General features: G+C 55.0%; 1 protein-coding gene across 4 annotated transcripts; it reads left to right on the forward strand.

Annotated features, from left to right (window-relative positions):
- Nucleotides 1-6: 6 nt before the first annotated feature.
- On the forward strand, nucleotides 7-11,360 carry TSPAN17 (tetraspanin 17). Of its 4 annotated transcripts, none has more exons than XM_011946844.1 (9): nucleotides 7-124; nucleotides 3,892-3,942; nucleotides 4,030-4,176; nucleotides 5,028-5,198; nucleotides 7,189-7,314; nucleotides 8,387-8,443; nucleotides 9,004-9,120; nucleotides 9,198-9,259; nucleotides 9,821-11,360. In XM_011946844.1, exons 1-9 carry the CDS (start codon nucleotides 38-40, stop codon nucleotides 9,999-10,001), a joined length of 999 nt encoding a protein of 332 aa, XP_011802234.1. In that variant the 5' UTR covers nucleotides 7-37; the 3' UTR covers nucleotides 10,002-11,360. The 4 variants fall into 4 exon arrangements, with proteins under 4 accessions (XP_011802234.1, XP_011802235.1, XP_011802237.1 ...); XM_011946845.1 differs by having other exon boundaries at nucleotides 8,387-8,434; XM_011946847.1 differs by having other exon boundaries at nucleotides 8,387-8,434; nucleotides 9,198-9,227.
- Nucleotides 11,361-26,134: the final 14,774 nt, after the last annotated feature.

Genomic DNA, 26,134 nt, shown 5'->3' on the forward strand with positions numbered 1-26,134 from the left:
CGGCTCCGGTTTCCGGGCCGGCGGGTGGCCGCTCACCATGCCCGGCAAGCACCAGCATTTCCAGGAACCCGAGGTCGGCTGCTGCGGGAAATACTTCCTGTTTGGCTTCAACATTGTCTTCTGGGTGAGCGCGGGGTCTGCGCCTTGCCCTGTGCTAGGGGGGGATGGTGGGAGAGGGAGATTCAGTCTTCTGCTGGGGGTGACCACTCCCTGACCCAAGAGTTTGGAGCTCGGGACCATCCCCCCAGTTCTGCCACCCCCACGCCCACTTCCAGGACCACCCTTGGTAGCTACAGAGGCCCGGATTGCTGGGGGCGGGTCCCAGCTACAGCGTGGGGTGGGGGTTGGGGTAGGGAGTCTCCCTGAGTAATCCCGAGGCCCTGTGGAGAAAGGGAAGGTGTTTCCTTGAAGACCCTAGGGGCGTACTAGGTGCAGGTTGCCCCCTCTCTCGCCCAGCCCTCCTTCCATCCCTGGGATGTGGGATGTGTGCCAAGCCCCACCACTGGTTTAGCCGGTAGGGAGGAGATTCTGGCATGAAGGGAGCCGCCGGGCCCTTTGCCCGGCCTCCTTTCCCTTCCAGTAGTACCTGGGTCAGGTGCCTCACCTTAGGCTCCTGCAAAGTGCAGTGGGTCACAGCCCTCTCCCCACCCCAGTCCCGCACAAGGAGGCTGACCTGCCAGGATGGGCAGGGAGGGGCAATAGCGAGTCCTTGGCGGCTGGGAGGGGATCTCCCTGGTTGAGAGCCTGGGAGCTGGCCTTGGGGAACAGAATTCAACATTCCACAGCTGACAAGCTGAGGCTCCTGGGTGGAGCTGCCCCTACAGGAGAAGGGAGCAGCTAGTGCCCCTCCCAGGGTGGCGTCTGTCCCCCTGGACCATGCCAAGTCTTTTTTCCCATCTCTCCAAAGCTATGGCCTCTGCAGTCTCTGCTCCTGAGGCCTTGGGTCAAGATGCCAGGCCCTTCCACTTGTGTTCAGCAAGACTCAGTGGCACTGCCCTCCACCCACATGCCACCGAGCTCACTGGTGTGGTGGGTGCCCTTGCACTGCAGCACTAGGCTCTTGAGGGTGTGGGCAGTGTGTGGGAGCACTGGCAAGGAAGTCAGAAGGCCTGGCTGTAGCAGGCCTGGCTGGGACACCTTGGGCAAGTCACCTCACCTCTCCGGGCCTCAGCTTTCCTGCCTGGGAGGGGATGATAAAAAATCTGCCCATGAGGGCTGTTAGGCAGATACAAGCAGTTCAATTTGTTGTGGTCTCACAACTACCTTATTATCTACATTTTACAGATGGGGAAACTGAAGCAATAGACACACAGAAGTTAAGTCACTTACCTAGGGTCACACAGCCAGAAAGTACAGAGCCAAGGTGACAGCCCAGTGGGCCGAGGGTGGAGGTGAGGCAGAGCTGTGAGCAGAAGTAACCTCAAATACTGAGGGGGAGCAGGTGTGAGAGACCCGGGTTTGTGTGTTAAGGTGGCATGGAGAAGTGAGGGCTTCAGGTGATGGGTCTGATCTGGCTTCTGTTCTGGAGACCGCTTGCCTGGCTGATGTGTGGAGGGTGGATGAGGGGTAGGGCCTGGAGGTTTGGAACGCGGGCAGGGCTGGGGCAAAGCTGGGATGGTGAGGTGGGAAAGGTGAGGAAGGCTGCTGGGAAAGTCAAGAGGCTGAATTGACTGGGCTGGGTCACTTGGGGGCTGGAGAGAGGATTTCAGGTTTGGGTCAAGGTGGCCTAAGGTAGGATGCCTGTGAAACAGGCCCAGAGGTTTTCATGTTTAATGTCAGGCAGACCCTGGTGTTGCTCTGCTTGGAACCTGCTTGTGGTTTCTTTTTTTCTTTTCTTTTTTTTTTTGAGACAGAGTTTCACTCTTGTTGCCCAGGCTGGAGTGCAATGGCACAATCTCGGCTCACTGCAACCTCCGTCTCCCAGGTTCAAGCGAGTCTCCTGCCTCAGCTTCCCAAGTAGCTGGTACTATAGGTGTGTGCCATCACACCTGGCTAATTTTGTATTTTTAGAAGAGATGGGGTTTCTTCATGTTGGTCAGGCTGGTCTCGAACGCCTTACCTCAGGTGATCCGCCTGCCTTGGCCTCCCAAAGTGCTGGGATTACAGGCGTGAGCCACCGCGCCCGGCCATCTGGCTCATGGTTTCTGACTGCTGCTAGAGTACTGTCTAGTCTCCTCTCCACAGCCTCCAGGGCCCTGTGGATCCGGGCTGTCTGCCTTTCAGTTTGTTCCTTGAACTAGACGTGGTCTTGTGTCAGGGCCTCTGCCTCTGCCCAACCCTCCTCCTGGAACAGGCTTTTCCCTCTTACTCTTTTCATCATTCAAACCTCAGCTGAAATGCCCCCACCCTCCCTCCTGCTCTCTCTAAAGCTCACCTCCAACCCCAGCATCCCCCATCTTATCACCCTGCTTGATATTTGTTAAGGGATTTGTTTGTATCTGAAGTTTCCTTGTCTGCTCACTCACTGTCCGTCTCCCCTGCTGGAGTGTAAGCTCCGTGAGGGTCGAGTCTGTCCTGTTCACCAGTGAATTCCCGGCATGGCGGGGATCAGTGCCGGTGGGTTGTGGGGGTATTTGCTGCAGGCGGGTGGACGAAGGGGTGTGGGACCAGTGTGAGGTCTGGGTGGAGATCGGGAGATGCCAGTGCCATGATGGGATGGAAGACGAGTGTGAGGAGGAAGAACGGCAGAAGGCTGAGGCTGGAGGCCGTGGGACCAGCTGCAGGTGTGGGGCAGGTGAAGGCAGAGCATCCTGGGAAGGAGCTCGGGGAGGAATGGGGTTGAGTTAACTGAAGGTGGGGTTCAGGAAGGAGAAAGTGGCACTCAGTCCCCTGTCCGAAGGCCAAGGGCAGGCCAAGTGGGAGGAGGCAGGAGAAGTAATGTTTGGTTTCACATCAGCAGACCCACCAGGTAGGATGGAAGGGAAGATGTTTCCAGAGGAAGAATAGAGCAGTGTGGGGAGCCCAAGGTCAGGGAAGGGAAAGTGATAAAGGCCTTGGCTGTGGCTATGTGCTGAGGGAAAGGAGTCTGCAGAGAAAGCAGGTGGGTGGGGAGGTTGTAGGAGGTGGGGTCATGGCCCCAGGCTTGCCCCCTCTGAGACTGCATGCCCAGGGACCTGCCCAGGGTCAGGTGTGAGGGTAACCAGCCTTGACATCCAGGGCTCTTCCCAGTAGGGAATTGAGGCAGGAAGGTGGGAAAGCTGAGGATGGAGGAGGGGCACTTGGACTGCCCCGGTGGGGAGTCTCGCTGGTGTTCTGAAGGCCCAGGCAGAGCTGTGACTACGGGGCAAAGCCACTGGCATAGGCCAAATGCTAGCTGGATTCTGCTAGGGATCATTGAGATTCCCTGTCATTCAAGGGCGTCTGGTTGTGAGCCACAGAAGCTGACTCTGGCAGGCGGTTAAAGGGGTAGGATGGGGCTGGGGAGGAGTGTCGAAGGTGGGGCAGCAGTCACAGGACTCTAGGGCAGCAGGAGAGCTGGACTTGGGAGGGTGCAGAATGGAGGCTAGGAGCCTGGAACCCAAACACCAGCTTCGGTCAGGAGTAGAGGCTCAGTATGCTGGTGCCGTCACTACCCCTGCTGCCACTGCTGCTATTGCTCCTTGGCAGGAGTGTCTTGGCCACAGTCTGCTCCAGTTTGGAGTTCCAGGAAGGGGCCCCTGATGTCCATCCCAAGGCTAGGGGAGGGTTCAGTCCTCCAGGCTGTGTCCCGTGGGGAAGAAGCACTGGGATGTGTTCTTGGGAAGATGGAAAGGACCCCAGATCCTGTTCACAGCCCTTGTGCCTCTTCCTGTCTCCACTGGCTTCCCAAAGGCCCTGGCCACTGGGGAAGGATGAGCCGGGAGAGTCCTGGGACTGCTCCCAGCCCTGAGCTCTTTGCTGCTGCCCTTGCAGGTACTGGGAGCCCTGTTCCTGGCTATTGGCCTCTGGGCCTGGGGTGAGAAGGTAAGGCAGTGGGCGGGCGTGGGGCTGGTGTGGGACGAGGTGGTGGGAAGGTCAGCTCCCCACACTTGCCTCTGCTGCCCGGCACAGGGTGTTCTCTCCAACATCTCAGCGCTGACAGATCTGGGAGGTCTTGACCCCGTGTGGCTGTTTGTGGTAGTTGGCGGCGTCATGTCGGTGCTGGGCTTTGCTGGGTGCATCGGGGCCCTCCGGGAGAACACCTTCCTGCTCAAGTTTGTGAGTGCTGCCCTCGAGATCCACTGGGAACCCCAATCTCCTCCCATCCAGTTCTTGCAATACAGTTGGAGCCTAATGATGTGTAGCTTTATTATTATGCTATAATCGTCATCGTTAGATTCATGTTATCTATATTTACTAGGATCCTTTCTGTGGTATGGTAAGTGACCGAGACCTGGTGGCCCAAGCATAAAATATTTATTGACTCAAATAGGAAAAGTCCAGGGGTGTGCTGGCTGCCAGTGCATTTTGATTCAGGGGCTGCTACAGTGTCACTTGGCCTGCTTTCTCTCTGTTTCTCAGGTCCCCCCGCTCCCCCGTTTTGGCTCCATTCCTAGGTGGCAGGAGGCTCAGGAACAGAGCCGGCTTCCCCATGCCCTCCCAGGAACTCCTGCTGGGGGCTGAGAGCTCTCTTCCCAACTCTTTTCCCAAAGTGCTTTAATTGCATTTCCTTGGCTCTGATTGGCTGCCTCTGGACCAATCCCTGGAGGCCGAGGGAGGTCGTGCTCTGATTGGCGAGCTTTGGGCACTTGCCAGTCCTGTATCTGGGACTGGTGGGTGCGGGGAGGTGGCTCCATCCGAACCTTGGAAACTAAAGGTTTGCATGGAGGATGATTTTTCAGAGCGAGCAGGGTGTCATTACCAGACAAAGGGAATTGGATGGGTAGGTAAGAACAGATGCCTTTTACCATCGTATAACAATACTGAAATAATAGAAGGTGGGGACTCTGGGCGCCTCTGGGTCTTGGTGGAGGTAGAGATGGAACTCTTCCCTGTGGCACACTCAAGCCCTGGGAAGCCACCAGAGCCCTGTGTCTCCAACCCCCTCTGTCTGTATGCCCCAACCCCAGTTCTCCGTGTTCCTCGGCCTCATCTTCTTCCTGGAGCTGGCAACAGGGATCCTGGCCTTTGTCTTCAAGGACTGGATTCGAGACCAGCTCAACCTCTTCATCAACAACAACGTCAAGGCCTACCGGGATGACATTGACCTCCAGAACCTCATTGACTTTGCTCAGGAATACGTGAGTCCAGTGTCCAGCCTGGGACACCTGTAGGAGGCCCCTTCCTGGCAGACGAATGAGGAAGCAAGTTCCCTGTGATGGGACCATCTGCTTACCCACCTGGGCTAGCGGGCCCGGGAGAGAGACCCAGGAGGGTCCTTGTCCGAGGAGAGCCAGCCCCTAGTGATCCTTATGGCTCCCCATTTGCCTAGTGCCATGGGGCCGCGGCCTTGGGGAACAGAGGGCATGGGCTCCACACTGGCAGCTCCCAGGCCAGGGCCCACGACACACGGGAGAATGGAGAAAATGAGACATAAAAATATAGATTTCTACTTCTGCTCAACCCTGGGCCCACAGTATCGGCTGGAGCTATGTTGCTGCTGCCCTTTTACTGGTACAGAGGCTCTGTTTGCCACTGTTCCCAACACTCTGTATTTTATTATATGTATCAGCCCTTATCTCTCATTTATACTATATTTGGCCTCTGTGCATATTAGAGTTTAGACCCCTGATGGAAGGTCTGCCCTCAAGCTTGCAAACTTTACCCTAGTGAAGAGCAGCCAGAGAAGAGTTCCCGAAACCCTATCTGCCTCCCACCTGCACCATCTCGCCCACTCACCCCTTACCACAAACACACAGTCACATACTGTCACCCACAGTCACACCCACAGCCAGTCACATACAGGCACACTTGATCACACCTGCACCTACACATGGTCCCACAGTCACACATGAGTCACACCCGATCACACCCACGCATGGCCACAGGCCCTTGGCACCAGTCACCACCAAGAGTCAGCTCTGGATCCAGAGATGAGGCAGAGCTGGTGCCTGCTTCAAGCAGCTCTCAACCCAGGGCAGAGGCAGACACAGCTAGGCAGTTATGATGCAGTTCATTCATTCAGCACATGATTGTTAAGGGCCTACCATATGCCAGACCCCAAGCCAGGCCCTGGGGATTCGGCGGGGAAAAAAGCTGGGACCTGTCCTCTCAGGGATGGCAGTTGGAAAGAGACAGATGGTGAGCAAGCAGAACAAACGAATGTGTGCATGTACACACGTGTGTGCAAAATTGTACATTGTGGTAAGAGTCAAAATGAAGGGTGGAGAATGGGAAGGCCTCTGCGTGGAGAGCTTGAAGCCTCCCAAAGGAGGAGAAGGAAGAGAAGGGAGAGTGTTCTCTAGCAGGAGCAGCTGGCACTGAGCAGGTGCCAAGAGGCAGGTGGAGGCTGAGCCCTGCCCTGGGACCAGCACATGCAGGGCGTGTGGCAGGCCTGGCTCCTCCAGCTCTCTGGCTCGGCCCCGGCGCCTGTCTATGTCTGCTGCCGAGCTTGAGCTCCCCCAGCCCTGTGTGCTGCTCTTCAGCCCCAGTGCTGCTGCTCAGTGAAGGCTGTGCGCACCCGTGTGCCCCACAAGACCGTGGTTCATGGCAGATCCCAACCTCGCCATTGCCCCTGCCTAGCTAGGGGACAGCTTAGGGTGTTCTGGGTGGGGGTGATAGGGTGCAGATGATGCCAGCTGGCATGGAGGAAATGGGGTGGGATGGCTATGGGAGTGGCAGGGCTGGGGTGGGCAGGACTCCCCTCCTGTCTCTGCACTGAGGAGAAGAGGGCTTTGTATAACCTCTGGGGCAAGTGTGGGAGGCCTGCTGCAGACATGGGGCCCAGCGGTCTCTGCCGCCACAGGGCTTGGCCTAGCGCCTGCTTCTCAGGTAGTCCGGGGGAAGCCATGGTCGTTGAACCAGTATTCTTGTCCCACTCCCTCCCTTTTTCTAGCCTCTCTTGGGCCGGGGGGAAAGCTCAGGATCCCCTCCCTCGCACCCCTCTGCCTCCCCAACCTGGAACCTGGAGGTTGGGCCCAGGCCTGTGGGGATGGGGAGGTGGCCACCCACCTGGCTGTCCCAGCCCTGTCCCTGACAGCCCTGTTTTCCTGCAGCCTGGGCTTGTCCCCAAACAGGCTGAGGCTCCTGGGGTGGGCCTGGCTCACCTGGGGCTCTCCCCTTCCCCCACAGTGGTCTTGCTGTGGAGCCCGAGGCCCCAACGACTGGAACCTCAATATCTACTTCAACTGCACTGACTTGAACCCCAGCCGGGAGCGCTGTGGGGTGCCCTTCTCCTGCTGCGTCAGGGACCCTGCGGTGAGTGGGGCTGGGGGAGGAGAGGTGAGGGGCTTTCCAGTGCACAGACTCCGGGGAAACCCCCCACGGGGCCCCGCTCTGCTCTGCCCTGCTCTGGAGGCACGGATGCTGGGGGAGGTCGTTTTACATGGGTGGCACTGAAGCCTGTTGGGATGCGGCTGCTTTCTCTGTTCAGCAAGACCTGTCTTTTTTATTGTAATGAGATGGAAACCGCAGGACCCTGGGGCACAGTGATGGGGACTGGCCTGGAGGGCCTCCCTGCACCCTATACATCCACAGAAACACAGCCGCAGCCATTGTCTGCTCCTGGCCAGCTTGAAGGTTGGCCAGGCTGTCACTCTCAGTTACAGTTGTATGTGGCAGAGGTCGCCTGGGCCATTGCCAGCCACCACCGCACTGGGCCACCATTGCAGGGTAGCAGGGAGTGGGGACCTCTGTCCCTTTATGACTTTCTTCAAGGCAGAAACCTCTCCTGGTGATGCTTCTTCAGTCACAGTTCATCTGGGGTGCCAAGGGCCAGGTTTCTCCCCATTCTTATGGGGAGATAAGAATGGGGAGAAACCTGCAGGCAGGATTCCTGAATGGAGGCAGGTCTAGGTTGGCGATTGCAGCCATGCATTCCAGCGTCTGGGAAAGAGGCACGTGGGGCCGGGTGCGGTGGCTCATGGGAGGATCATTTGAGTCCAAGAGTTCGAGACCAGCTGGGGCGACACAGTGAGACCTCAGGTCTACAAAAAAAAAAATATTAGGCAGGCATGGTGGCACAATCCTGTGGTCCCAGCTACTTGGGAGGCTGAGGTGGGAGGATCACTTGAGCCCAGGAGGTTCAAGTTGCAGTGAGCTATGATCATGCCACTGCACTCCCGCGTGGGCCATGGAGTGAGACCCTGTCTCAAAAAAAAATAAGAGGCACATGGGCCTCAGAGAGCCTCACTTAAGACTGGCAGACACAGCAGACTCCATGGGCCTATCTGCTTCCTCTGAGAAGGAAAAGCCACTGCAATGACCAGGTACCATGGACGCCATGGGATGTGTTCCTCACCAAGTCACTAACTGGCCTGTCTCCCCTCAGGAGGATGTCCTCAATACCCAGTGTGGCTATGACGTCCGGCTCAAACTGGTGAGAGGGGTAGGAACTGGGCTGGGGCAGGCGGGGGGACTGGGGTGGGAATGCGACTGTCTATAACCTCCTCTGGAAGGGGTGAGGCATTCTTTGGGGAGAGGGTGCTGGGTCCCAGGAACCAGCCAGACACCCAGGCAGCAGAGCGGGAGTAGGTCCCTGGGCCTGGGAAGATGTGCGTTTACTCAGTCCTGCTCTGTGGAGCACCCTTGGGGTGCCTGGCTTTGCCCCGGAGACCAGAGATCTGGTGCTCATGAGACAGTCGGCTCTGGAGGAGTGGAGGGAGAACGACGGTAAGCCCTTAGAGAAAGCAGTATGAACAGCCATGTGATGGTCTCAGTCGAAAGCTTGGAAGAAAATAAGGGAGGTAATAGGAGAGGAGCCGGGCAGGCAGGAGGGGGCGTGCATCCGTGCTGAGGCCCCAGGAGAAGAGCCGGCTTTGTGGAGGCCCTGTGGGGAGAGGTGCTGCAGGTTTAGGCCCTGGGGTGGGTGTGAGCTTGGCAGGCTGGGGAGGGAGGGAGCCGGCCTGAAGGGCAGGCAGGCTGAGCCTGGTGCCTGCGTGTCCCCAGGAACTAGAGCAGCAGGGCTTCATCCACACCAAAGGCTGTGTGGGCCAGTTTGAGAAGTGGCTGCAGGACAACCTGATTGTGGTGGCAGGAGTCTTCGTGGGCATCGCCCTCCTCCAGGTACCCTTGTGGCCCCACGTGCTCCTCCCCCTGCCGGGCTGCCCTTGCTCTCCCCTCACCTGTCCTCTGTCTTACAGATCTTTGGCATCTGCCTGGCCCAGAACCTCGTGAGTGACATCAAGGCAGTGAAAGCCAACTGGTGAGGCCGCCACAGGCCATGGCCACATGCCCAGCCTATCCAGGCCTCTGGGGGGCCCCCCAGGACCCTCCTACTATACTCATGATGGGCAAGGCTGCAGGAGGCGTTCCTGCTGGGACTGAGCCCTGAGGGGTTTGCCTGAGCTTCTGTGCTGTCCATCCACGGAGAAAGCTGCCGTGCCTCTGCCTGGGCCGCTTGTCCTGTGTGCGTGTGTACACACACATGAAGGCACACATGTGCACAGGGAGCCACCGTCTCGGCTACATTTGGGGTAGTGGGCTCTCCAGGGGACTAGAAAGGGTGCAGCTCAGAGGGTGCAGGCCAAGTGGGGTGGGAGGCGCTGTGTGGAGGGCCCCCCCATTCCCCACCCCCCCGATGCTGGGATGCACCTTTCTGTGCACAGCTGTATGGGGCGTGTTGCCCGAGCCACCGCCTCACACAGCTTCAGAGCACTCTTTTCTATGAGCTGTAACTTTGAGCCTGCCAGGAACCCACCTCAGCCTCAGTGTCCCAGACTCTGAAATGGGTCCCAGAATTTTCTTTCTCTTGCTTGCCTCTCAGGAGCAAATGGAATGATGACTTTGAAAACCACTGGCTTACACCCACCGTTTCCGAGGTCCTGTCCACGGCCGGGCCTCAGCAGAACTCTGTGATTGGGGCCCCTGGCCTGGCCCCACCCAGCCGACATGCTTTCTTTGGCCTGGGTGGTTTATACCCTGAGCCAACCTTTAAAAATTGGTAGATTTCACATAAGCGTCCAGACCCACAGCTTCTCTTGAAGAATGACCACCTGACTACGCCGGCTCTTCAGTGACAGCACTACCTGGGACACTGCCTCCCCAGTCACCGAGGGCCCCAGCTGGCCCGTTCTACTCACCTAAGTGCCGCCTGACGCTTGTACACTAGGAGCTGGCCTCTCCTGCCGCTGCAGGTTATTCCCTGCACCTCGAGGCCGCTGCGGGCCAACCTGGAGTGCAGCACAGGGACCTGAAGGGTGGGGAGGCTGGACCCCACTCTGAAGAGGGTGCAGCCTGGGAAGGGCGGCTTTGCTGGGGACTGTGGTGGGAGTAGAGTGCCCAGGAGAGGGTCTGAGGGGTGGGTTGGGGTCAGGACAATTTTGCAAAAGAAGTAGCTGGAAGCCATGGGACTGGGGGGAGCCTGTTTGGGGGCTCTGGATGGTTGATTCCTAGGAATCAAGTTCAGCATCTTCGCCGTGGCTGAAGAGCTGCCTGATGGGCACTAGAGGGCGCGCCAGCCCCACACTCCCTGGGTCTGGCTTCCTCCTGCAACCTCAGCGTGGTAGAGCCTGTGCCTGCCTACTAGCGCCCCGGGGTTCCGAGAGTTTGGGAATTTCTCAAGAGCCAACTGGCTCAGGCTTGGGAAGGCTGGCTGCTGCCCCCAGCTCTGCCTCATCAGCTATGTGAAGGGGTATGTGTGGAGCGATCCTGCCGCCCCCTGCCTGGGCTCGTCCAGAGATCTCAAAGTCAGATGCCCCTGGGTCCACGTAGGTGGTGTAAACGGATGAAACAGGCCCTGGAGTTGGGAGCCTGCTTCGCTGCGACTTTACGTCTGTTGCTGGAGACAAAGACATCGTGATGAGAGAAAGTTCGCACGAGCTAGTCGGTAACAGCCACTTACCTTGAGACCGATAGAGTGTGGTGGGGATGGGGGCAGAGCATGGGTCCCCATCTGACAGTGGCCGCTGCTGTATTCAGGTGTAGCTAATTGCTCTGGTGTGGGAATACAGGCCTAATGCCAGAAATCTGGAGAAGCCAGAAATACAGATTTGTATGCGAGATGTCCTGATTTTTTAAGTTGTTGGCAGAAACTAATTCAGAAGTCAAATCTGCAGGCCAAACAAGGTGCAGGGCCCAGTTTTGGCCCCATGCCCCTGTAGGTCCCTCCGGGACAGTCACCCCTGGGGCCCTGGCTGCTCTGCTATTCAGGGATGCTGGGCACTGCTGCTGGGTAGCCAGGGTGTGGGGCATGTGCCCAGCAATGTGGCTCCTTGGCCCCGCTGGACAGTGTCCTGGGCCCCTGACAGGCGCTGGCTGGGAGTGGTTTATGCATATACAATAAATGCAGCTCGCAGCATTGTGCATGTGTCTTGCATTTTCACTTTCATTTTATCCCTCAAGTCACACAACACCCTGTGTGGTAGAATTTCTTTTCCTGTTGAGGAGATGGACTCGGGAGGGAGGTTGCCTGGAGTGCACAGCTGGGAGGAGACACACCAATCTGACCCCTCTTGCTGGAGTTTTGCACCACACCTGTCCTGTGTATCTGATGCATTTGGGTAAAACCTCTGTACTCAAAATAATAAGGGTGGTTCATTCATCCCCCAAGTGTGAGGTGAACATCAACTGAGGGGTGGAGATACAGAGAAGGGCAAGGTCCTGCCTGTGTGCTGCATTCTTGTGGGGGAGACACAGAAAGCAAGCTGGCCAGCATTTTTGTTAGTAATACATGCTATGAAGAAAGCAGGAATGACTGCAGAGGGGCCTGGGAGAAGGGGAGCGGAGGGGTACCATCTCTGGGCTTCTCTGGGGGAATGATGTTCTAGGTTTTAGTACCAGCTTCTGTAGAGGCCCTGAAGCCAGGGTGGGCTCCGTGTGAGGGAGCCTGGGGTGGCTGGAGATGTGGGAGTGGGGAGGGGCAAAGGGCATGAGCACAGGGAAGTGGTGTAACCAAGATCTGTTTGGAAACAGGATTGAAGAGATGGGATGGGAGTGATGAGTAGGAGTGGTTGAGGCCCTGGCTAGGGACCCAGAGTAATCCAAAGCTCGGTTCTGCTACTGGATATCCATTCTTCCATCCATCCACCCACATTTACCATCCATCCATCCATCCACTCACCCACCCACCCATCCATCCACACATTCACTCACCCATCTGGCCACATGTTCACTCATCCATCCATCCATCATCCACTCACCCACCCACCACCTACCTACCCATTCATCCGCATGTCCATCCATCCATCCATCCACTTACCCACCCACCCACCTACCCATTCATCCACACATTCACTCATCCATCCATCCATCATCCACTCACCCACCCACCCACCTACCCATTCATCTACACATTCACTCATCCATCCATCCATCATCCACTCACCCATCCACCCACCTACCCATTCATCTACACATTCACTCATCCATCCATCCATCATCCACTCACCCACCCACCCACCTACCCATTCATCCACACATTCACTCATCCATCCATCCATCCACTTACCCACCCACTTACCCACCTACTCACCCATTCATTCACATGTTCACTCATCCATCCATCTGTTTACTCATCCATCCACTCACCTACCCTCCCACCTACCCATTCATCCACACATTCACTTATCTGTCCATTCACCCACCCTTCATCCATTCAGCCATCCACTTACTCGTTCATCCATTCATCCACTCACTCATCCATTCATCCAGTCACCCACCCACCTACCCATTCATCTATCCACCCACCCACCCTTCCTCCATCCATTCACCCATCCACCCACCCATCCCTCCATCCATCCATGTTCATCCTTCATTGACTCACTCAGCTATCCACTGCCATTCACTCAGGTAGGCCCTAGCTAGAGGCTGGGGTTACTGAGGCAGCTCAGACCTGCCCCTGCCTTCCCGGAGCCCAGTATCTTGTTGGAGGCAGACAAGGAATGCTTGCTAATGTACAATGTATACGTGGTAACAAGGACATGATGATCATTGCTAAGTGGGGTCTTGGGCTGGCTACAGACAAATTTCCTGTCCCCATAGTAGAACTTAGAGCAGTTCTGTGCACCAAGGGGCTCTTACCCACAGATGATGCAGCTTCTCCAGATACACGAAAAACACAAGGGAGCTTGTATGGCTGGCCATCCCTCTAGAAGGGTCCCTGGGCCTTGGGACCAAGGTCCCCTCCCACCCTCCGTCAGGATGAGATGCACACTTGTAGAGACAGGTGCACACTGTCTGGCAGCCTGGGAGTCCCCTGTCTAACCACAGGAGAGGCTGCCAGCAGCTCCCTGGTCAGCTTGGTGGGAGGACATCCTGTGACACCAATATGCCCTATAGAGAGGGCTGAGGGGACAGAGAGCACCCAGGCTGGCGAGCTCCTTTATCTCTGGGTGAGGTGGTCAGATGGGCTGAAGAGCTCCCACTCCCAGTTACCACCAGAGGGCACCAAAGTGCCACCCACGCAGCACAGCAGGGTCAGCTCGTGGAAGGGGATCTATGTAGGGTCATTGAGGTGACTCCTAGGGCCAAGCAAGCCCATGCCATCGTTTCAGAGACCCAGGGGCCCACCCTGCTGGTGTCAAATCCAGGCCTTACCACCCTCTGCCTTGTCTTCTCCAGGGAGTACAGTACATGATGCTGCCTGCCCATGGGTGCCTCTCTCAGTGCTCACAGGGCCCGAGCCCACTTGCTGGGCTGGGCGGTTGGTGGTATCTGCCAAACAGAGCTGGAGAAGGAGGTGAGCGTCACTCTCTCCAGGAGGATGACGCAATGTGCTCCACAACCTACACCTCCATTCACTCATTCAGCCAGGGCAACGGAGCACCTCGTCGCTTCTAGGCACTGCCGCAGGCACTTATGCGAGGGACAAAACAAAGGCCCCACCTCATGGAACTCACAGCCCAGGCCAGGGAGCAGTTGGCTTTGTCTGCCAACGGTCACATATAATGGCAAACACCACAACTACTTTTGCACCAACCTAATTAAATCCACTAGGCTGTGGGGCCGTGCTCCCCTCGACTCTGCCTTCATGGTGGAAAGCAGCTCCGGGTGGAGTGTCCCCATCACATCGTACTCGTGGACGCTGACAGCGAATGGCGAACCTCATGTGATTTTTGTAAGTCATGAATATCATCCTCCTTTTGATTTTCAACTACTAAACAACAGAAAACCGTTTTTGGCTCTCAAGCTCTATAAACACAGCTAGCGGGTGGGATCCACCTCGTGGCTGGAGTTTGCAGACTCAGGTCCAGGAAGGGAGGAGACGGTGCACAGTGAACATCATCATGTGAGCCTGCCCTGCTGCGAGTGGGGACACAGTGGACCAAGCAAGGGTGAGGCAGGGGCAGGCCTGGCACTAAATGGGTCAGTCGGAGCGGGCCTTGCTGTCAATGCCAGATGGAGCAAAGACCTTTCATTTTAACTGTAACACATTTTTGACAGCACAAGTGAAATAGGAACCCATTCTACTCAGAAAATTGGCCGGGCGTGGTGGCTCATGCCTATAATCCCAGCACTTTGGGAGGCAGAGGCAGGTGGATCACCTGAGGTCAGGAGTGCGAGACCAGCCTGGCCAACATGGTGAAACCCTGTCTCTACTAAAAAAAAAAAAAAATTAGCCAGGCGTGATGATGGGCGGCTATAATCCCAGCTATTCGGGAGGCTGAGGCAGGAGAATCACTTGAACCTGGGAGATGGAGGTTGCAGTGAGCTGGGATCACACCATGGCACTCCAGCCTGGACAACAGAGCAAGACTCCGTCTCAAAAAATAAATACATAAATAAAGTTCATGCATTCAGCCGGTTCGTGTCATGACTGCAGGGGTGCCTCCCAGCAGGGGTGAGCCATGCTTTTCCTCTCTACCTGATGCGTGAGGATTGTCAGGCTGTGCCCACTTTGGGGCCCTTCCCACGCCAAGGCATATTGGTACAAGGCATGGCCAAGACCTCCTGCTTCATTGGGCAGGAGGACGAGGGACATGGGAAGTGGCCCCAAATCAAGGCTGACGATGGAGGTGGCCCCAGCAGGTCCCAGCTCAGGCCTAGGGGCCTCATTTCTGCTCCTCAGCACAGGCGTTGGTTTGATGGGCAGACCACAGGTCTGGAGGGTCTGGGCGTCAGCCCATCAGAGATGGGAAAGTCACAAAGGAACCCCTTGCCTGCCAAGGCTGTTGCCACAGTAATGCTTCCCTGGACCCCTTGGCAGCCATGTGGAGAGATGGGGATGTCAGCACCCTGCAAAGAGAGGGGCCTCTGCTGTGGCCCAAGCATCCAGCCCTTGACTAGAGGCAGCCTTGGGTGCCGGAGGCCTGGCTGCACCTGCCCACCTGGGTCCTGCTTCCCGGGATCATCCTCTCTGGGAATTAGCTTTCTAGGCTCTCCCTGCCAGAGATCTGCTTTTCTCCACCAGCCCCTTCCCAGGCTACTCCAGTCTGTCCCACTCCCAATCTGTGGGAACCTCCCTGGAATCATTCTTGGGGTGGGTGCAGTCCACTCCAGCAGGACCACGTGGAATTCAGCCAGCTTGCCATCAGCCAATGTTCACCAAGTAACGTTGTGCGCCGGGTAGTGCTGGGCACCTGGAATTCATTAGTGACTTCAACACAGTCCCTGCACTCCAGGGGCTCACTGTCCAGGGGAGACACAGACAGGTACATCACCAGGCTTTAAAAGTGATTGATTTGTTCAAATAGGTAGTGTAGGCAGGTGGCTAAAAACCACACACTGCATGGAAAGATAAGTGCAAATCCCCTCTCTCCCCTGTTCCCTGGTCCCCTTGCCCTCCCAAGGACAGCGACTGTGGCCAGTGCTGTCTGTGCCACCCTGGACGTGGGCTCTGCCTTAGAAAGCTGAGTTCCTCAAGAAACAAAGCAGGCCAGAGCCACATCCACAGACCCGCACGGCCCACCGGAGGCCTCTGCACACCCTGTCTGCGTTTCTCACTGCGTTTGGGAGATAATGACATATCAGTATGTATAGATCTACTCAGTTATTTTCAACAACAGAAAAGTGATAATAATAATAAGAATTTATACTTGCTATGTGCTGGACGCTTCTCAGAGCACTTTGTTTATATTAACTGATCTACTCCTCTAAGAACTCCAGGGATAGGCACCCGCTGGTCTTGCTGCACAGGTGAGGAAGCCAGGAGTGCCCCACTGGGTGGACACTGCCTGACGGACTCAGCCCATCCTCTTGCACATGCAGGAGGTGTCTAGGCAGCGAACACCCTTGGATTTTATCTTTGGGCACTTGGATCTCTGTGGGATAAATGTCTGGAAGTGAATTGCCAGGTTAAAGGGCAGGTGCATTTCTAATTTACATAGCTGTTGCCAAATTGCCCTCAGAAGAGGTTATACTGATTTACGGTGCCACAGATATCGTTGTGTGGAACCTCTGCCCTCCTGCTAGTGGCAGCCGGAGCCCGCTCTCCGTTCGTTCACCCGGTTCATCTTTGTCAACCTGATGGAAGAAAAATGGTCTCTTTGTGGTTCTCCTTTGCATGGCTCTTATTATGAGAGAGGCTGAGCATCTTTCCATGCAGATCAGTGCGATTTGGCATAGTCAGAATTACCAGAGCGAGCTCCAGGGGCGGGGAACCCTCCGGGCTGGAGTGGTTCTGTGTGGGTTGAGGGAGCTGGTGGTCTGGGAGTCTTGCAGGTCGGTGGTGTGTTGGGTAGATGCAAGGAGGGTGCTCCTGGTGGAGGGACCGGCCTGAGCAAAGGCTCAGAGGGGTGGGTGGCAGGGAGGCCTGGCCTGGCCCCTCTGCTCAATGGTAAGCCACATGGCCCCTGCTCCTTGGATCCCTCAGGTCCCAGTCAGGTTGTTTCCTCTGCTCTCTTTCTCTGCTTGAGCTAAACTGTGGCTCCTGGAGGAGGGCTGGGAGAAGGTCTCCGCCCCACGGGGGGCATCTTCCAGCATCTCCAGAGGGAGCATGACCCCTAACATTCAGTGAGGAATCCCCCATGGCCCGCTCCGCCTCCTGGACTCCTCCTGCCACTCCCACCCACCCCAGCCGCAGGGGCGCTTACATCCTCATTAACACAGCTCAGCGGCTGGCGCTGGGAATTGATCTCCCTTGGGCCCAGTGTGGACAGCGGCTAATGGGGATGAATGGGGCGGGAGGTGCCGCCGAGAGACGGTTGCCCAGTAGCCCACACAGAATGGAGATGTAGGCAGATGGAGAGGTGCAGAGCCAGGCCCCACACGCAGCTGGGACTGCTGGCCAACCTGGGTCCTGCAGCAGGATGAGCAGACATGGGAGATGCGGCGCGGAGGAGGGGAGCTCTGGAATTCAGCTGCCCATGGGGATGGGAGCAGGCCTTGGGTTTAGGGCCCAGCCTTAGAAAGTGGAACTGGAGTTCTGGGGTGGCATACAGGAAGGCTATGAGCATTGGGACCCCAAGGTTAGGCAGGCAGTGTCGGAGGGGAGTCAGTGTCGGGGAGGGAGGGAGACACTCCAAAGCTGGACCTGGCAGCATGGGGCAGGCAGGATGCCATTGTTCAGTGAGTCAACAAACACCAAGTGCTTACATGTGCCAGGCACTGTGCCAAGGACCGGTGCCCGTATGAAGTGGCCAAGACAGTCAAGATCTTCTTCCATGGATGGGGGGCATAGATGGTGATACATGCTCAGAAGAAAGCAAACAGGGTTATGTGATGGGGTGATGGGACAGAGGTACTACTTGAAGAAGATTTCCAGGGACGTCTCTCTGAGGAGGCAGCATGTGGGCTGAAACCTTCATGGTGAGAAAAAAAATCATTCCAGGCAAAGGAAACAGGCAGTGCAAAGGTCCTGAGGTAGCAGTGGGCTTGGGCATTTCAGGAAAAAGAAGGGGCTATTGCGGCTGCAGTGTGGCCCGTGAGGAAGAGATGAGCTGAGAAATGGGTGGCAGGAAAGTGAGGAAAGTCACGGTCAAGACCAGAGCCCAGGTGCCAGGTCTAAGGGATCAGTGGGCAGGACCCCCTTCCTGAGTGGTATGGACCATACACAAAAGCTGAGAGTGAGGTCCTGCCTGGGTCAGCTGGGCCTGAGGACCTAAGGGAAGCCAGGCGTGGGAAGACTCCATCACTGCCTGGTCACTGTGCCTGCAAATGGGAGAGGGGAGGTCCCGGGGGTCTGGTCCAGCCATGGCCAAATGCACAGGACAGAAAGAGGCTTTCCTGGTCACTCTAGGAGAAGCCATCCGGCCCCTGTTGCAGGCATGGCTCTGACCTCCTGTCTCGTCCCACTTCTGTCTGACTTGAGAACCCAGCTCCCAGCAACTAAGAAATCTATTCATGAGTGTTAAAGTTTTTGTTTCTGTTTTTGCAACAGGATCTTGCTCTGTTGCCCAGGCTGGAGTGCAGTGGTGAGTGCTCACTGCAACCTCAAACTTCTGGGCTCAAACGATCCTCCCGACTCAGCCTCTTGAGCAGCTGGGACCACAGGCAGGTGCCACCACGCCTGACTTTTTTTTTTTTAAGTAGAGACAGGGTCTCACTATGTTGCCCAAGCTTATCTTGAACTGCTGGGCTCCAGCGATCCTCCCACCTTGGCCTTCCAAAGTGCTGGGATTACAGGCATGAGCCACGGCGCCCAGCCTGAGCATTAAAGTTATACAATAAAGCTCAGTACTGAAGCAGGATGGAGCCAGCCTACCAGGCAGGGACACTCAAGAATTCTTTCAGGGTTTGAGACCTAAAACCCATGTATGTTTCTTATGGGCAATTTAAGCAATTTTCAAGGGTGATCATGACTGTTTTTTTTATTTTTGTCATGTGTGTTGACCTCATTATCGAATACCCAGGTTGGATGTTGCCACTACAGTTCCTGTGGACTGAGGCGTGCCCTCGACCCTCACTGGGCAGGCGCTCACAAACCAGGGGAGGGTCTCACATGAAAGGACCACAGCAGACTCGTCTCTTCGACAGAGAAAAAAAATAGAATAGTGTTTGGATTACAGATACTAGCAAAATATGATCTTGAAAAAATATTTGATAAATTTCCGCATCAATTTATAATTAAAACAAAAATTGCCAGGTGGGGTGGCTCACACCTGTAATCCCAACACTTTGGAAGGCTAAGGTGGGTGGATCATCTGAGGTCAGGAGTTTGAGATCAGCCTGGCCAACATGGTGAAACCTCGCCTCTACTAAAAAAAAAAAAATAAAAAATAAAAAATTAGCTGGGCGTGATGGCCCATGCCTGTAATCCCAGCTACTCAGGAGGCTGAGGTAGGAGAATTGCTCGAACCTGGGAGGCAGAGGTGGCAGTGAGCTGAGATCGTGCCATTGCACTCTAGTCTGGGCGACTAGAGTGAAACTCCGTCTCAAAAAAAAAAAAAAGTCACAATTTCTTAGCAACTAGAAATAAAAGGGAATTTCTTCCACCTGATAAAGGGCATGTACCAGACATATGGAAGAAACTTTATACTTCATGTTGAAACGTTAGCAGCAGGAATAAGACAAGGATGCTGACTCAGTGCTACAGTTCTGCACTGTCATGGAATCCTAGCCAATGCAGTAACACAAGAAAATAAATAAGAAGGATAAAGATTAGCAGGGAGGAGACAAGGGCAGGAACCATCTCCATCCTCTTGTTTCCAATTAAGCAGATACTTAATAAATTGTATTAAATTGAAGAAAAATTCATTATATCCTTAAAGAAGGTTCTTGAAAGTGACAGAGCAGAATGGATTATCTAGTAGCTAGAGTTTGAAAAATTCAGTGGTCTTCAAGAAGTTCCATTGGTCATGGATCTGCCAAAAAGATAGAAGCGTGATACTTCCCTAAGACCAGAGCAGAATGAAAGAGCTCTTGGGATGCCAGGAAAATCATTTTCAAAATAGTTGATGCTGATCCAAAAACAGGGGCAAGATGTTTGGGTTGGTGGAGTCTTTGTGGCAGAGGACTCAATGGCCCCTGGATTCTGAAGTGGGAGCAGGGAGCTGGGGGGAACAAGCCAGGCGGTGTCTTCCAGGCACGGGGAGCTGCAGGGAGAAGAGGAAGCCTTTTCACTCTTTGCCCTGGGACACTGAGTGTCAGAATATGCTGCCGTTTTCCATGGGGTTCTAGAATATTGAGTTTAATTCCCACTTCTTGTTTATTCACTGCCAGGTTTGGGTTCTTGATGTGTCTGTGACACACTTAGGAAAGGTAGCCCTGGCTCAGGGCAAGCTGTGTGTCAGGCACCTACTGCTTCTGCCTGGTCCCCATCTCTCCCCCAACTTCTGGTGGTGGCACCTAGATTTTCCTCTGGGGAGAATCCCTCCACCCTTGATTCGTGTTCTTCAAGGGGAGAGGCATAGGACCCAGTCCTGACATCAGCATGTTCCACGGCCTTGGCCATGGAGGGGGCAGAGGATGCCTGCTCCTGGGTCCTCACTGGGACAGACAGGCTCCGCTCCCTCCCCTTGGAGTTCTAAAGCTGCTGGTGACCACCTTCCTGCCTGTAGTCCCACAGTGAGGCTGACAGAGAAACACAGAGTCCAGAGAAGGTGGGCAACCTTGGCTTGGTGATGGCACTTGAGCTGTAGGGGTAACCATGTCTTATGGCAGAGCCATTGTTTTGTCTAAGGGGGTCTGAACTGGGTTTCTGTCATCTTCAACGGAAAGTCCTGACGGACATAGTGGGAAAGAAGGGAGAAGTTGAAGGCCTGGGTCCGACATGCCCTCTCTCGAGGGTGGGGGTGAGATGCAAACTACTTCCAGATGGAGCCCAAGCTGGTGATCCCTGCTCTCTCTGTCCCACAGCGCCCCTCCGAAGGGAGCTGATCCCAAGATCCCTAGAGGAGTGGAGGAATGATCAGGCATCATGCTAAGGAGTTTTTGTAAAGTCAATTTATTGAGTCTGATTTACACACATCGAAGTCTCCACACTTTAGGTGCATATTTCAGTGAGTTTTACAAATTTATTCCCCTGTGTAACCACCAAGATAGAGAACATTTCCATCACCCAGAGGGTGCCCTGTGGTCCTTCCACGTCAATCTCTGCTCCCACCTTGCTGCCAAACAACCATTGAGCTGCTTTCTGTCACCATGGGTTAGATTTATTTTTCCCTGAAGTTTTGCATATGGTCAATCCTCAGTATTCACGGATTCCATATTTGTGAAACTGATGACTTGCAAAAATGTATTTGTAATCCCCAGATCAATCCTCACACTTTTGTGATCATTCCTGAACATCAGCAGAGCACTGAGAAGTTTCATTTGTGGATGCACACGTTTCCTGCGGAGGTCAAACTCAATGAGTGCCTTTCCCCTGTCTACTCAGGGCCCACCTTTCCCGCATTTTTGTACTTTTTCTTGGGGATTTCGCTGTTGATAATGGCCTCAAGCATCAGAGTGAGGCGCTGGCTGGTGCTCGTCGATGCTAGAAGGCTGCGACGTGTCTTTCAGAGAAAATGTGTGTGTTGGATAAGCTTTGCTGAGTCATGAGTTGTAGTGCTGTGGCCATGAGTTCATGCTCATAAATCAACAGCCTCTATATCAAATAAGGTGTCTTTAAACATAGGCACACATGCCACAAAGTATGTATTGGGCAGATGACCAAAATCTTGTGTGCAGAGCCTCGCAGGAACCTAACTCTGCATTTCCCTGGGAGTAATGCTTCCATACTGGCGAATTCAGTGTTCCCGGGAATGTCACGCAACATTACTGCCAGGCATGAGAGCCGGCCATATATGCAGTCATACAGATGCTGCCTTTTGAGTCTGGTTTCTGTCACTTAGCATAACGCTGCTGAGATTCATCCCTGTGGTTCCTTTTGTTGCTGAGGAGTATTCCATTGTGGTTCTACGCCAGCTTCTCCATTCACTCAGCAGTTGATGGAGCACTGGAGTTCTTTCCAGCTTTTGGCGATTATGATCAAAGCTGCTGTGGACTTTCATGTACAAACCCGTGTGTGGACCTATGTTTTCATTTCCATTCTAATTGTCAGCATAGGAGCACATACATTTATTTCTTGCTTAATGCTTGCAGTAGCCCTGCAAAGCAGCCTCATTTTGTGCATAAGGAGTTGGGCTCAGAGCGGAGCTATGGTGGCCTGCTGACTATCACATGGCTCACAGCAACTGCCACCGGTGCACAGTCTCTTCTCTGGGGGAGGCCTGGGGGTCCCTATTCAGCGTGGCCCTGTGGTGGGTGGGAAGGCCTTGGCTCTGTCCTTGCCTCTCCAGGGGCCTAGAGGTCCTCAGCTGCAAAGTGCAGATTCAGTCCCCTTTGAGATCCCTGAGCTCCAAGCCTGTGATTCAAATCCTGCTGGGGCCTGAGCCACGGCAGTGGGCTGCACCCCAGCCCCATTGCAGCCCTTCACAGGCAGAGCAGGGCTACAGCCAAGACTGACAGGGTGGGTGGGCTGGCTGGCTGGCTTCTAGGGCTTCAGCTGTCCTGAATGCATTCCCCTGCTGGAGGTGACGCCACCTGTTTTTGCTTTAGGGGCTCATCCTCCTCTAGCATTTGCAGGGGATGAGCAGTGGGGACTGCCACCAAGGCCTTATGCTCTCCGGAGAGGCCCATATGCCGAGGGCTTGTCTTCTCTGGCCCTTCTCTATGGTGGGGCCTTGATCCTTGTGCAGAGAACTGACACAGGGACTGAGAAATGGCCAGAGCAGGCTCCAGGCAGCCTCCGCCCTGCACCCTTCCAGGCCCAGGTTTCTGTCTCCCAGCTACCCAGCAAGCTGCCTGATAACCTCCCAAAGCCTCCCGGAAGCTTTCCGTTGCTTGCACTCAGCGATCCCTGCATGCCACAGTGGATGCTCCCCTCCCTCAAGCCCCTGAGGCCTCAGCACCAGCTTGTCTCTTAGCGAACTCTTCCCCTGGACTCCACCTCCTGCCCCTCTGTTGGCGCAAGGAAGCCCCAGAGAGGGGACAGCCTGGTACTTGACAGCAACTGATGCAGAGGGAAGAGCCCCAGGCCCAGGGAATGAGGACGAAGATCTGGGTGCTGAGTTGTTGCTTGTCCTCTGGGGCTCATCTTCCTCATCTCTAAAATTGGTGCCATTTCCACAGTTTCATTCATTGTCATTGACCCCATCTCCTGTGGGTCCAGGCACTGTCCCTGAGGCTGGGGATCAGCGGAGGAGAGGGACCCAGACAGGCCCCTGCCCTGATGGAGGAGAGGCAGATGCATTGTTGCAGACCTTGGAGATGACAGAGGAGGTCCCAATGCTCTGGGGACTAACTTGGGGCATTGACCATGCTTTGACTAGTCCTGGTACCAGAAACTGACTTTAACTACTTTTTTTTTTTTGACAGAGTCTCTCTCTGTTGCCCAAGCTGGAGTGCACTGGTGCAGTCTTGGCTCACTGCAACTGCCTCCCAGGTTCAGGTGATTCTCCTGCCTCAGCCTCCCAAGCAGCTGGGATTACAGGCACGCACCACCACACTTGGTTAATTTTTTTTTTTTTTGGTATTGTTAGTAGAGACAGAGTTTCACCATGTTGACCAGGCTGGTCTTGAACTCCTAATCCCAAATAATCCACCCACCTCGGCCTCCCAAAATGTTGGGATTACAGATGTGAGCCACTGTGCCTGGCCTGACTTTGACTGCCTTAATGCAAAGGGGAATTAATTGGAAGGAAAGGGCAGAAGTCAGGGCGATGCTGGGAAGCTGGGTGGTGAGAACTGAAGGAAAGCCTCTCTATGGTGTGGCCTCCCAGATGAGAAATTCCGCTGAGGTTCAAAATTGCACAGAGGGGTGAGTACCCACCAGGGTGGAGGGTGAGTCTCATGACTGACAGGCAGCTAAGCTGGCCTGCAGTGGGCTCCCCAAAATGTGGGGGAAATGCAGGAAAGGAAAAAATCCTAAGTGTCCCCTGGTTGGGGACACTGGTGGAGTGGGAGAGTAGTGTCAGGTGGAGCTTGCCGGAGGCACTCAAATGCATGGGAAACAGAACTGTGAACTCCAAGGGGCAGAAACAGCAGAAGTCTTCGGCGCTGTGAGCGTCAGGAGTGGCTGCCACCTACCCAGTGGCCAGACCAGGGAAGGCCTTCCCAGCTGTTCTCTGACCCAGTGGCTCCACACGGGAGGGTCTTCGTGTACATTTGTGAAGTTCATGTGGGACGAATGAAGCCCAGCACACGGGCCTCGGCAGTCTCACCTGGCCCCACCTGCTAGGAATTTAGACGAGGCTGCAGAGACCTGGCATGCACACACAGGCTACCGTCCAATCACTGAGGTGTGTGGCAAGGGCTAGGGGAATGCCCGAGGAGGTGACCCACCTGGATGCGAGGCAGGGGCTTTCAAAGGAGGCCAGGAAGGCTGAGCAGTATAGGGCAAGGCCGTGGCAGAAAGGAGGGCATTCCTGCGGGGAGACACCCTGGGTTTTGATTCTTGGGCCCTGACTCTACCCTGTGAACCCAGGAGGGAGCAGGGGGCTGGGCAAACAGAGGTGACCTGGGGGCGTGGCAGGAAGGGGAGGGTGGGGTTGGGGAGGAGTTCTTGTGGGGGGCAGGCAGTGGGGAGGCGAGGAGATGGGGTGGGGGGATGCAGGCCCCTGCAGGTCCTGCAGAGGACACCCCAAGGTTACCTTGGCCTGTGGCTCCGCGGCTCAAGCTACTGGCAGCAACGACAACAGCAAACCAGCAGCCTCTCTGAGTTTTATTATCATTCAAATGAGGACGTGGAGAGGTATTTCATTTGATTGGTAGAATAATAGGAGCCATTTATCTACCTTCTCTCAACCTTTCATATCTGTTTCACTATTTTATGGGATCGCATACATCATAGTAAAGGCAAAAATGTATTTTTTTCCCTTGACTTGGAGCTGGGGGGGCAGCAGGGATGGGAAGGAGGCTCTCAGAGTGGCTGGCAGGAGCTGAAGGAAATGAAATCGAAAAAGACTATTATTGGTGACAGACAGTTACATCTGAAAGGGAATAAGAAACTCCCCAGTGCGGGTGCAGAGAGGAGTTTTAAATGGAAGATCTAACAGCCTCCAGCTCTAGGTCCATTGAGAGGCGGAGGACTGAGGGAGGCGTGGGGGGTGGCGGGCGAGACAGGGAGTGTGGCGGGGCATGGGGTGGGGGCGCTTCGGGCAGCCGGAGGGTCCTTGAGGGAAACAGCAATGAGGCTGGCACAAGGGGCCTGTGCCCCAGCTGTTGGAATTCTTTGTCTTTCTTGGATTATGATAAATTACACATGTCATACAAAGATTCATTCTCCTTTTGAAAACACTAGAACTTCACAGGTAAAGACTCTGTGACTATCGGCCCCAATCCCAGCACCCTCTACCCTTCCCAGAAGTAACAACTATTAAGATTTTTTTCCTCTTGATTTTACTAATATATACAGATGCCTTAAAAGAGGTAATACTCTTTTTTTTTTTTTTTTTTGAGACAAGGTCTCACTCTGTGGCCCAGGCTGGAATGCAGAGGTGTGCTCTCAGGTCACTGCAGCCTTGACCTCTTGGACTGAAGTGATCCTCCTGCTTCAGCCTCCAGAGTAGCTGGGTCTACAGGTGTGCACCACCACACCGACTAATTTTATTTTTAGTAGAGGCAGGGTCTCCCTGTATTCACAACCCAGGCTGGTCTTGAATTCCTGCATTCAAGCCATCTTCCCAAAGTGCTGGGATTACAAGCATGAGCCACCGCACCTAGTCCTTCACCCCTTTCTTAAAAGGTGTCACGCTATCTCATTCAGCTCCTTGATTTGATTTTTCTCATTGCACATATTTTTGAGCCTTGTGTGGGTCTCGGTCACTCCTGGAGCTGTCTGGGATGCTCCTGTCTGTGATTGTCCTGTGCTGTAGCCCCCTGGTGACCCCCGATGAACCCTTGGGTGGCTTCCATCTTTTCACAATGACAAAGAATGCTGTGAGAGGCCTGGGCAAGGTTTTCTTGAGGGCAGGTGAGCAGTGAACTCTCTGATGGGGAGGGCGCATTTCAGCCAGAGGAGACGCTGTCCCATTGCTGTCCAAAGCATCTGTGGTGGGGCTGCAGCCAGCTGGCCGCTGCGAGGGGAAGCACACAGCTGCTCTTGCACAGAGTTCCCTGTGGGGTCATCTTGGGGAGGAAGTTGGTGGCAGAGAGGGGAACAGCAAAGCCCTAGCTGGACAGGGTGTCAGAGCAGAAGCGGGAAGATGGAACCTACAGAGCTCCAGGGGACCCCTGGAGCTCCAGGTGCGACCCCACTGGGTGGGGGTGGGTGGGATTCCTG

The sequence above is a fragment of the Colobus angolensis genome, unplaced genomic scaffold, assembly GCF_000951035.1.
Source record: "Colobus angolensis palliatus isolate OR3802 unplaced genomic scaffold, Cang.pa_1.0 Scaffold254, whole genome shotgun sequence".
NCBI classification, from domain to species: domain Eukaryota; kingdom Metazoa; phylum Chordata; class Mammalia; order Primates; family Cercopithecidae; genus Colobus; species Colobus angolensis.